A 13,246-nucleotide genomic window follows, 5' to 3' on the forward strand; every position below is an offset into this window, starting at 1 on the left:
CCAACCGAGCGTACCCCACCAATCACACACATCCACACACTCCCACTCACAACCTCACCCCATACAGACCTCCCTACCCACCCCCCCTCCCCCCACATCCAGACCACACACTGCCCCTAATATTGCATGTTTTTAGGTGTTGCAGCTTTATTTTCATTATAGTATATACATTATTTCACTTTTTTATTTTTAGCGCAGTACAGCTCCCCTTTGAGACTCTGCTTTGTTATAGCTTTACATACCCTGGCTGATTTTAGTATTTCTTGGCTATTTTTCAGAGAATATGAATAATAACATAAAAACTTTTCTTTCGCTAATGGTTAGTGTTTGGCTGAAGCCATTTATTATCAACTGTGTTTACTCTTTTTAAATCATAACGCGAACGACCCAAATGACCCTGATCAATGGTTTACGCCAGTTCTTAATCCTGTGTATTGCCCCCTTTAACATCAATGACAGCTTGAAGTCTCTTGTGGTATTTGTGGATGAGGCTCTTTATCTTCTGAGATGATAAAGCTGCCCATTCCTCTTGGCAAAAAGCCTCCATTTCCTGTAAATTCTTGGGCTGTCTTGCATGAACTGCACGTTTTGAGCTCTCACCAGAGTGGCTCAATGATATTGAGGTCAGGAGACTGAGATGGCCACTCCAGAACCTTCACTTTATTCTGCTGTAGCCAATGACAGGTCGACTTGGCCTTGTGTTTTGGATCATTGTCATGTTGGAATGTCCAAGTACGTCCCATGCGCAGCTTCCTGGCTGATGAATGCAAATGTTTCTGTAGTATTTTTTGATAACATACTGCATTCATCTTGCCATAAATTTTGACCAAATTCCCTGTGTCTTTTGTAGCTCACACATCCCCAAAACATCAGTGACCCACCTTCGTGTTTCACAGTAAGAACGGTGTACCTTTCATCATGGGCTTTGTTGACTCCTCTCGAAATGTATCGTTTATGGTTGTGGCCGCCAAAAAGCTAAATTTTGTCTAATCGCTCCAAATGACTTTGTGCTAGAAGGTTTGAGGCTTGTCTGTGCTGTTTGGTGTATTGTAAGCAGGATACTTTGTGGCATTTGCATAGGGATGGCTTTCTTCACCCCCATTGATAATGTCCTTTGATGACTAAACGCATCTGGGAGGCTACGCAGTGACGTCACCACGCAGAGGAGGAGGGCTCCTTGTATGCCGGCCGGCATTTGTTTGAATTTACACGCTGTTTTAAACTTTTATGCTTGTGAGTATATCTCATTATTTTTTAATAAACCCTTGTTGTTAAACGGAGTCACGCTATGGTACACCTCTCTTTTATGTCCTAACCGAATTAACTGGAGCTGTCTGCCATCGAGTGCCTGCTATTAACCTTTTCCATTCTGGGTTCCTGAGGAGCTAAAGGCCGCGGATGGGCTATAGCCAAATGCTTGATTTGCTTGCCCTCTGGTAAGCGGCCTCTTATTCCGGTGGAGGGTTCACCTATATTGTCATACATGTCACTTGGTGGTGTGAAATTTAGGACGTTTTCTGCAGTGATCCAATCAGTAGAAGTTCTATGCTAATCACTCAAGTGTTATGCCATACTTTCCCACGGACTTGTACATATCTGAGAGTGATTCATGGTGGAAGATACATGTATATGGACTTCAATATACCTTATCCTCTGAGATTTTTCTCAAAATGTTGTAATATTTGTGGCGCGGCTTTTTGTTTGTCATTTGTGTATCGCACGCCAGCTGCTGCCTATAGTGTGTCTTTTTATTAGCGCAGTTTTTTTTGTTTTTCCTATCGTTTATGGTTGTTGCCGCCAAAAAGCTAAATTTTGTCTAATCGCTCCAAATGACTTTGTGCCAGAAGGTTTGAGGCTTGTCTGTGCTGTTTGGCATATTGTAAGCAGGATACTTTGTGGCATTTGCATAGGGATGGCTTTCTTCTGGCGACTCAGCCATGCAGCCCATCTTTCTTCACATGCCTCCTTATTGTGCATCTTGAAACAGCCACACCACATGTTTTCAGAGTCCTGTATTTCACCTGAAGTTATTTGTGGGTTTTTCTTTGGATCCCAAACCATTTTCCTGGCAGTTGTGGCTGAAATTTTAGTTGGGCTACCTGACCGTGGTTTCGTTTCAACAGAACCCCACGTTTTCCACTTCTTGATTAGAGTGTGAACACTGCTGATTGGCATTCTCAATTCCTTGAATATGTTTTTATATCCCTTTCCTGTTTTATACAGTTCAACTACCTTTTCCCGCAGATCCTTTGACAATTCTTTTGCTTTCCCCGTGACTCAGAATCCAGAAACGTCATTGCTGCACTGGATGAAAGATGCAAAGGTTTGTCAGGTGTCCAGAAACTTGTTGACCTTTTATACACACACACACACACACACACACACACACACACACACACACACACACACACACACACACACACTAATTACAAGCAAACAGATGAGGATGGTTAGCTTTTAATAGCCATTCAAACCCCTTTGTGTCAACTTGTGTGCATGTTATTAGGCCCAAATCACCAGGGTATGTGAACTTTTGATCAGTGTCATTTGGATAGTTTCTGTTGCCATTATGATTTAAAAAGAGTATACACGGTTGATTGATAATGGCTTTAGCCAAACACTAATTATGAGTGAAAGAAACGTTTTTGTGTTGTTATTCATAATCTCTAAAGAAATCATAAATTCTGCCAGGGTATGTAAACTCATGATCACAACTGTGTATGTATGTAGGTGTGTGTATTACAACAAAATACTTTGTAAGTATTCATTACACCGCTACTAAATGATCAGACTTCATTTTCTTTCCCACTCATATTGAACCTACATACATCTAAATTGCCAAATACACATGGTAAAGCTGCTCTTGTGAGTCAGTCTTTGTTGAAAGTTTACATGTGTTCCATGATGGAATGTGTCAGCTTCATGAGGAGCATTGGCATTTCTCCTAGATGTCCCAGTCATTGCCAACACAAGTCACGTCTGTGCTATCATTTTAAACACAACTGGTGACTGGTACAGTAGCAGCACAACTGAACATCCTGGCATTTCAAATGTCATATGGCTTAGCAATTCATTTTCTCTATGGTAAATACTGATCAGGCAGCAAGCAATGCATTTCTTGTCTAAAACATAAAAAAACTTAACCCAAAATAGTCCAAATGCGATAATAATAAAATACAATAACATATAAACTCTAACACCGTGATGAGTGATATAAAGTCCATAACATAAATGTCAAAACTGATGAAAAAATTCCTTATTTCTGTAAATCTTCCACCACACCACCGTGCTGTGATAACTCCCCTCTGAAAAACGCACTCACCAAATGGATTTTCCTTTTACTCTCGTGTAAGGCTAAATCACTTGTGTATGATCACACAACTGGACAAACGAATCTCAGCTGTATCACCGTGATATTTTCTCAATAATGTACATGAAAACAAAAAAGTGCTCCAATAGTGTAAAATTGTACAACCAGTTTAATTCAAAATCACAGCAACACTTCATTCGTTAAACTCACATGTAAAACATTAAAAGTCAGCTTCAAATAAAATCACAGCAAACATTAGCGTTTAGTTGGCTCTGCAGTGCTAGGCGGTCACGCCGAACCTGAGATGTGTGTTCAGTTGGTAAAGGCTCACCACACTCCCAGCTCCCAGTAGCGGCAAATTGTCTAAATGGCAGCGGCGTCTCTAGTCAGTGAAGCTAATGTAACTGTAGCCACGTTCCCGACATGTTTCACAGTAAATGCTTAGTCATGGGATTCGAATCCCATGACTAAGCATTCACTGCAAAACAACTTGCCACTACTGGGAGCTGGGAGAATGGAGTATGGTGAGCCTTTACCAACTGAACACACACCTCAGGTTCGCCGTTACCGCCTAGCACTGCAGAGCCAACTAAACACTGATGTTTGCTGTGATTTTATTTGAAGCTGACTTTTAATGTTTTACCTGTGAGTTTAACGAATGAAGTGTTGCTGTGATTTTGAATTAAACTGGTTGTACAATTTTACACTATTGGAGCACTTTTTTTGTTTTCATGTACATTATTGAGAAAATATCACGGTGATACAGCTGAGATTCGTTTGTCCAGTTGTGGGATCATACACAAGTGATTTAGCCTAACACGAGAGTGAAAGGCAAATCCATTTGGTGAGTGCGTTTTTCAGAGGGGAGTTATCACAGCACGGTGGTGTGGTGGAAGATTCGAAGAAAAGGATTTTTTTTCGTCAGTTTTGACATTTATGTTATGGACTTTATATCACTAATCACGTGGTGTTATTGAGTTAATATATTATTGTATTATGTTGGTATTATTATAGTAATTATCGCTGCAATTTTCTTATCTCATTTGGACTATTTTGGGCTAAGTTTTTTTTTTTTTTTTTCCCCTGTTTTTAAATATTCATTCACCAGGCAGCAGCTGTAGTTTATTTCACTTTTTTTTCTTCCATTGGCGCAGTGATGATAGAGGTTACCCAGGGCGTTTGTATATTATATCAACTATATAATGTATTTCTTGTATGATTAATGTATTACGTTTTTAGGAATTGTTCAAGGTTATTGTAGTTCTGAGTTTCAGGAGCACCATCTTTAGTAGTTTATATTTAACAATTTATCTGACTGGTGTGGTCATTGGGTGTCATGGTGATCTATGTTCATGCCCTGTGCTTTTTTTTTTTTTTATATAGCTATCCAGAAGAGGAATATCATTTCACACAGATGTAATTGACCCTTTTTGCTGAATATTAGGCAGTATTTACAATGTCAGCCAGCTTTCAATTGAAAAAATTACCAGACGGGTTATGGTAGCCCAGTACCACCAAAAGTTTATATTCATACTTTGAAACAATCAAAACTGATGGAAATTCTTTTGATCATTTCTGTAAAGTTGATTGAAAATACCTGATAATTACTGTGTGCATAACTAGCATGTGACTAGCCATTATCCATCATACAGATTCCTCTGACATTTGTAGATCTATAGGGAAGTAGAATTTATCAATGCGCCATCCCAGCCATTGGTCTCAGCATGTGGAGCTAAACTGTAAAATGATCTTGCATTTCCTCATTTTTAAATCCATGAACTCAAAGATCGGCTTTCTACTGTTTGATTTACTAGTCGATGAACTCTTGATTTATTAAAGGGTTTGTCACCTGGTATTGGTGTTTTTTCTCTTAATTGGCAAATCAATCTTATGCTCTAAGCATAGCAACATACTGTATATCGATTTTATATATATTTTTATTTTTAGGAGCCTCCTAAAGAAGACTTGACGGTTTCTGAGAAGTTTCAGTTGGTTCTTGATGTAGCGCAGAAAGCACAGGTTTGTCCTTTGCTTCATTTTGCTTGAGAATCTATTTATTTTGTGATGCAGTCTGAATTCACACTTCCGTGTAGCATTCTTGCTCGAGATTTTAGTTGAGCGAATAGCAAGTGATTTTGTGTGTTTCAAAGGGGCAGCCCATTCCTGTTTGTCATCTGAAAAAGGAGCTCCTTTGATCACAGCAGAAGCGGCCAAGCGGTGGAATACGCCCCCTAAGCGGGAGCAAAATCGCGTGTATATACATGTGATGCTGCACAGGAGGGCCGTCATGTAGCAGTAAATCTGCTATAGGGCAGTTTGGAAGTGGTTAAATAATAAAGCCAGTCTTTACAACCTTCATCAGGAAGGGTCAAAAATGTGCTTGTATGTTCTGATAACTACTTCAAGCATGGCAGGGTTTCCAGTTTATACATCCAAGTATTGGAAAAGCGTACACCTAATTTGGCTGAAATATTTTCCACGGTTTTGTTTTCTGCCTTACTACCTTTTTGTATGCATTGTATGGGGAGAAAAAATGAGGACATAACGTGTAGCAATCCTTTCAAGGAAATGGGGGGGTGGTTCTTTTAGGAAACACTTTTTTACAGTCCGATTTGGTTTGAATGCTCTGTCTGGTACATACAGTCACTCAGATTTTTGTCCTTTTTTGACTTTTTTGTTTCTTTTCATACAGAACCTGTTTGGCAAGATGGCAGACATACTGGAAAAAATTAAGAAGTATATATTTTACTTCTCTTTTTAAATTTTGTTTTGCATGAGAAATATATGAACCATTCCATAGTAATCTACAATTCTGTTATTTACTTTTGCAGTTTGTTTATGTGGGTCCAGCCAGAAATTACGCAAAAACTGTACATCTGCTTATGGGCAGCTTTCATAGCATCATGCTTCTGTCCATACAAACTGATTGGACTCTGTATGGGTAAGTGTTCTAAATTAAGGATTGATTTCATATTCAGTATTGATAAAATCTTTGACGTTAGAAGTGATATTTAAAATTGTTGATCCCCCTGCTGGTCCTATCTATCCAAGTGCCCCCATAGCAAGCTTTGTTATGGGGGGACACCTGTAAGGGTGTACTCCAGATCCAGGCTGTGTTCAACCATAGACACACAGCAGGGTTTGGCCACTCTTCCTTCTCCCAGGGTTTCACAGACAGCTGCTCTTGGCGTATCCTGTGAATTCAGGGAGAGCGTTGCTGTAGGCTGGGACAACGTTGGAGTGTGAGAGGAGACAGGTAAGTGTTGGGATGGACAGAATAGGTGGTAGGATGTTTTTTTTTTAATGCAGGGATTGCATTGAGCTAAAGAATTTTTTGACTTTAAAACCACTTTAAGTGCTTTCAGCATCTGATTTAATCACTTCTTTATCCTTTAATCCTTGCTGTTTTCCAGTTTAACTACATGCCGACCAGACGCCGCAGTTCTACTGCGGCGGGTCGGCTCCCCTGCGCAAGAGCATGTAGTATAACGCTACCTCGCAAAGCGGCCACTAGGCGGCACGTGCGCCCCCGCTCGCTCCTGACTCCCGCGGTCGCGATTACCGCCGGGCACCCGTGATCGCTCGTTACAGAGCGGGGACCGGGAGCTGTGTGTGCAAACACACAGCTTCCAGTCCTGTCGGGAGAAATGCCTGACCGTCTGTTCATACAATGTATGAACCGCGATCAGTCATTTCCCCTAGTGAGTCCACCCCCCCTACAGTTAGAACACACCCAGGGAACATACTTAACCCCTTCCCCACCCCCTAGTGTTAACCCTTTCCCTGCCAGTGGCATTTTTTTAGTAATCAATGCATTTTTATAGCACTGATCGCTATAAAAATGCCAATGGTCCCAAAAAATGTGTCAAAAGTGTCCGAAGTGTCCGCCATAATGTCGCAGTACTGAAAAAAAATCGCTGATCGCCGCCAATACTAGTAAAAAAAAAAAATATTAATAAACATGCCATAAAACTACCCCCTATTTTGTAAACGCTATAACTTTTGCGAAAACCAATCAATAAGCGCTTATTACGATTTTTTTTTTTTTTTTACGAAAAATATGTAGAAGAATACGTATCGGCCTGAACTGAGGAAAAAAATAGTTTTTTTTATATTTTTTTGGGGGATATTTTTTTATGGTAAAAAGTTAAAAATATTATTTTTTTTCAAAATTGTCACTCTATTTTTGTTTATAGCGCAAAAACTAAAAACTGTAGAGGTAATCAAATACCACCAAAAGAAAGCTCTATTTGTGGGACAAAAAGGACGCCAATTTTGTTTTGGAGCCACGTCGCACGACTGCGCAATTGTCCGTTAAAGCGACGCAGTGCCGAATCGCAAAAGTGCTCTGGTCTTTGACCAGCAATATGGTCAGGGGCTTAAGTGGTTAAGCTGGTTCAGTGACCATTATAACAGGTTTCCTATTTCAGGGTGGCTCCTTTCCTTTGCAGCATCCTATGGAGTCATCCTTTTATACTCTTGCAGCTTATCAAGTATGCAACCCCACTGAAAAATATAAGAGGCTGCCGGCTCTCGCAGCTAATTATGTCTACTCGCTTGTTGTTTTGGCTTTTTCCCCTAAGCCATTCGTCTGATAAGAAACCTAAGTGTGACACTAATTGCTTAGCACGTTAGCATAAATTATATATGGACTTGTGTAACAATGGTATACAATTACTTGGTGTCTTTCTAAATTCTGGATTGCTAATGATATGCTGACATTTGAGAAGTGAACAAGTAAACGAATATACATTGAAACGGACACACGCCTATCAATTTTATATTAAAGCAAAATATAAACCAAATTTAAAATGGTTTGCTTTATTAAGATGGTCCCAACCTATTACCTTCACAAACAGATATACCCACTGTGAGCTCTGTGTAAACGAAACTGCTTGAAATATACAGCGCTGTCTTCCTGTAGCGGATGGGGACTTCCCGTCCCAGTTCTGGAACAAAATATCATTGGGGGAGCACTGCTCAGTCATTCACAGGAAGCTTTGTGTTTTTTTTAAATGAGTACAAGGATTCTTTTGATTGGCTGAGGTGGAGAGTGTAGAATCTGCCCACCTCTCCACCTCAGCCAACAAGAGGAAGCCTTGTATTCATTCAGAAAATACAAAGCTTCCTGTAAATGGCTAAACAGCTCTCAGCCCGACTCAAAACGTTTTTTGGGGTGTGGGATGTAAAGTTTCTGTCCCACTACTGGAATATGGCGCAATACTGTATGCACCTGAGTACAGCACTCACTGGGCACATTTGTTAGTAAAGATAATTTGTTTGGACCTTTTTAAAAGTGACAGCTGGACTTTGGCTTTACCACTTCTGGACCGCCCACTGTGAATTTACGTTGCTACTTTGACGTTAAATACCATTATGACAGCAGATGGCTGCGATAACCCTGGGATTTTCTTCAACGGTGGGTGGTCCGCTTTGGGATAAAAGTGGTCTCCAGCTGATTCGCTTCCTAGGTTGTCTCTGCCACTTACTTGATCCATCGGTAGCAGCGGAGACGATCCAATGTTGTCCCCTGAAGTAGAATGGGAGAATGATGCCCCACACTCGACTCAATGACATTGGATGATGGAAGTGATGTCAAATGTCACTTACACCCAACGGCCTTAAAGGGAAAAAACATTTTTTTTACTTTGGACTGAAACGGTGAACCAGGGCGCACCTGACCCCTGCTGTGAGATGGATGCGGTGATGGTGTGAACCTAACCTTAAGTGTAAATTATGTCTTTTTGACCCCAGATCTCACATTTAACCACTTCCTTACTGGGCACTTAAACCCCCTTCCTGACCAGAGGACTTTTTGCGATTCGGCACTGCGTCACTTTAACTGACAATTGTGCGGTCGTGCGACGTGGCTCCCAAACAAAATTGACGTACTTTTTTCCCCACAAATATAGCTTTCTTTTGGTGGTATTTGATCACCTCTGCGGTTTTAATTTTTTGCGCTATAAACAAAAATAGAGCGACAATTTTGAAAAAAAAAAAAAAATGTTTTACTTGTTGCTATAATAAATAGCTCAATTTTTTTTTTACGTTTTTTTTATTTTATCCTCAGTCTAGGCCGATACGTATTCTACATATTTTTAGTAAAAAAAAAAAAAAAAAATCGCAATAAGCGACTGGTTTGCGCAAAAGTTATAGCGCCTACAAAATAAGGGACAATTTTTTTTTTTTTGCTAGTAATGGCGATCTGCGATTTTTATTGCGACTGCGACATTATGGCGGACACTTTTGACACATTTTTGGCGCCATTCACATTTATACTGCAATCAGTGCTATAAATATGCACTAATTACTGTATAAATGTGACTGGCAGGGAAGGGGTTAAAGCGGGGGTTCACCCTTAGAGGGCACTTTTCCCCCTTCGCTTCCTGCTCGTTATTACTAGGGGAATCGGCAATTTATTTTAAAATATGTGCAGTACTTACCCGTTTACGAGACGCATCCTCTCCGTCGCTTCCGGGTATGGGCTTCGGGAATGGGCGGTCCTTCTTGATTGACAGGTTTCCGAGAGGCTTCCGACGGTCGCATCCATCGCGTCACGATTTTCCGAAAGAAGCCGAACGTCGGTGCGCAGGCGCAGTATAGAGCCGCACCGACGTTCGGCTTCTTTCGGCTACGAGTGACGCGATGGATGCGACCGTCGGAAGCCTCTCGGAAGGCTGTCACTCAAGAAGGAACGCCCGCTCCCGAAGACCCATACCCGGAAGCGACGGAAGAAGATGCAGCTCGAAAACGGGTAAGTACTGCACCTATTTTAATATAAATAGCCGATTCCCCTAGACCGAACGAGCAGGAAGCTAAGGGGAGATTTTTTTTTTTTTTTTAAATGGGTGAACTCCCGCTTTAACACTAGGGGGTGAGGAAGGGGTTAAATGTGTACCCTAATATTAGTTTTCTAACTGTGGGGGAAGGGGGGGTGACTGGGGGGGGGTGACCGATCTGTGTCTCTATGTACAAGAGACACAGATCCGTCTCCTCTCTCCCCTGACAGCACCGCTGTCTGCGAGAGCCGGGAATGAGAGATGATCTCATATGTAAACATATGCGATCATCTCTCATTGGCCGCACAGATCGCCTAGGAAACGGCGGCTCCGATTGGCCGTTCACGGCGATCTGTGACTGGCTGTGTCCAAGGGACACGGCCAGCACAGCAGTTCCCCGCTGTGCGCGCGGGGAACGAGCAAAGGGGCGGCCGTAAAAAGACGGCCTGTTAGAGATTGGGAGCCGCGCTGCGGCCGTACAAAGTCGTACGGCCGTCAGCTAGTGGTTAACTACTTGCCGACCGCCCACCGTCGTTATACGTCCTCACTTTAGAGATGAATATCTCGGTAACGGCAGCAGCTGCTGCCACAATCGAGATATTCATCTCTTCTGTGGGCGGCCGTGTTAACGATAATGGTGGTCTCCGCGGCGGATTCGCCGCGAGATCGCCGTTATCGGTGGCGGGAGAGGGCTCCCGCGCCCTCCGCCGCTTACCGTAGCCGTCGGTAGCGGCGGAGGAGATCGCGACCATCCTGCAGCTGAGCGGGGACGAGACTGAAGGAAAAATCTCCTTCGCCCGTCCCCAGAGCTCTGCTGGGCGGAAGTGACGTCAAAACGTCAGTCCCGCCCAGCGTCTTAAAGAAACATTTTTTTTTTTTTTTGTCATTTGAAAAAATGACATTTCCAATTTTTTTTTTTTTTTTTTTTTTTGCATTTAAACCCAAATATGAGATCTGAGGTCTTTTTGACCCCAGATCTCATATTTAAAAGGACCTGTCATGCTTTTTTCTATTACAAGGGATGTTTACATTCCTTGTAATAGGAATAAAAGTGATCATTTTTTTTTTTTTTTTTTTTTACAGTGTTAAAAATTCTAAAATAAATAAAAATAAATGCGAAAAGCAAAAAAAAAAATTTTTTTAAAGCGCCCCGTCCCAACGAGCTCGCGCATAGAAGCGAACGTATACGCGAGTAGCGCCGACATATGAAAACGGTATTCAAACCACACATGTGAGGTATCGCCGCGATTGGTAGAGCGAGAGCAATAATTCTAGCCCTAGACCTCCTCTGTAACTCAAAAAATGCAACCTGTAGAATTTTTTAAACGTCGCCTATCAAGATTTTTAAGGGTAAAAGTTTGACGCCATGCCACGAGCGGGCGCAATTTTTAAGCGTGACATGTTGGGTATCATTTTACTCGGCGTAACATTATCTTTCACAATATATAAAAAAATTGGGCCAAATTTATTGATGTCTTATTTTTTTATTTAAAAAAGTGAATTTTTTCCAAAAAAAGTGCGCTTGTAAGACCGCTGCGCAAATACGGTGTGACAAAAAGTATTGCAATGACTGCCATTTTATTCTCTAGGGTGTTAGAAAAAAATATATATAATATTTGGGGGTTTTAAGTAATTTTCTAGCAAAAAAAAATGGTTTTGTCTCGTAAACACCGAAAAACAGGCCCGGGGCTAAAGTGGTTAAAGAGGTCCTGTCATGCGTTGTTTTTATTGCAAGGGATGTTTACATCCCTTGTAATAGGAGTAAAAGTGATCCATAAAAAAAAAAAATGTTTTAAAGTGACAGTGCAAAAAATAAATAAATTGTAAAGCGCTCCGGCCACTCCGTGCTCGTCCGCAGAAGCGAACGCATACGCAAGTCACGCCCGCATATGTAAACGGTGTTCAGATCGCCACGATCATTGAAGCGAGAGCAATAATTCTAACAGAATACCTCCTCTATAACTCAAGACTGGTAACCTGTAGAAATTTTTAAACGTCGCCTATGGCAATTTTTAAGTGTCAGTTTGTCACCATTCCACGAGCGGGCACAATTTTGAAGCATGACATGTGGGATATCAATTTACTCAGCAAAACATTATCTTTCACAATATAAAAAAAAATTGGGATAACTTTACAGTTTTTTACTATTTTTTTTTATTCAAAAAAGTATATTTTTTCCAAAACAATTGTATTTGCAAGACCGCTGTGTCTCAGCCTCTCAGCGCACGGCTGAGAGCCTGAGCCAACTGCTCTCACTCACCCCCTGTTTAGTTTTATACATTAACATGAATTGTTTGTACGTTTACATATTCAATACCATTACTTACCCACATCTTATTGTGTTTCTATACAGGACTTTATGCTGGTATTAAGTTTTTTCTCATAGACTTTGTTTTCAAACGTTGCCCACGACTTCGAGACAAATATGACACTCCTTACATTATCTGGACAAATCTACCCACTGACCCACAGCTTAAAGAACGAACAAATGCAACTGTATCAAGAAGGGTAAGCCTTGTGTTAAAGGCTAAATGTTGTTTAATTCTTCCTGTATACTTACTCTTACAAGCATAAGATGCCAGTGCTCTTAAATCTCTAAAAGTATTCACGATTCTAAAATCCAAAACCATTTTCTCAATTTTAGTAGGAAAAAAAAAATTGGCATAGTCAAAGAATTTTGTCATGCTTACTAAAACCATTTTGAAAGTTTCTAATTTGAGCCACATAAGTCAATTAAATTAATTGGGACAAGTAACATTTCACACAGAATTCTGGGGGAAAAAGGCATTCATTTAGTGTGCACAAATACATTTTGCATGTGACTTGGAAAATAGTGCATGCACTGTCTAGCCCATATTCTCCTCTGCTCACAAGCATGGCATTATTTGTGCTTACATCTTTAGTTTCGCTGCTCCTATGCTTATTTTCATGCTGCATAATTGTATAATATGCTTATGGGGGGGGGGGGGGGTACTTGATAGTTTACTTTGAGGTTGGGATTTACCATTATATAAGAATATTAGGCCATACATGTCCGTCCTTTTTGTAAAACGATCTCCACAGAATGGCATCTATTGGCTTTTGGATACTTTTTTTTGTTAATCTTTCCCGACTACTGAATCTATAGCCAACAAAATATTTTTTTTTAGTCTTAAAA

The 13,246-nt window shown here is 40.8% G+C and overlaps 1 protein-coding gene across 3 annotated transcripts in view; it reads left to right on the forward strand.

Moving 5' to 3' along the window:
- Nucleotides 1-13,246, forward strand: part of GRAMD4 (GRAM domain containing 4) — a 204,973-nt gene that overhangs the window by 161,131 nt on the left and 30,596 nt on the right. For all 3 annotated transcript variants that reach the window (XM_040343640.1, XM_040343641.1, XM_040343642.1), the window contains 4 exons: nucleotides 5,258-5,329; nucleotides 6,003-6,046; nucleotides 6,142-6,251; nucleotides 12,443-12,597. In XM_040343640.1, the coding sequence (XP_040199574.1) occupies nucleotides 5,258-5,329; nucleotides 6,003-6,046; nucleotides 6,142-6,251; nucleotides 12,443-12,597 (381 nt within the window). The remainder of the gene's footprint in view (nucleotides 1-5,257; nucleotides 5,330-6,002; nucleotides 6,047-6,141; nucleotides 6,252-12,442; nucleotides 12,598-13,246) is intronic.

The sequence above is a fragment of the Rana temporaria genome, chromosome 3, assembly GCF_905171775.1.
Source record: "Rana temporaria chromosome 3, aRanTem1.1, whole genome shotgun sequence".
Lineage (NCBI taxonomy): Eukaryota > Metazoa > Chordata > Amphibia > Anura > Ranidae > Rana > Rana temporaria.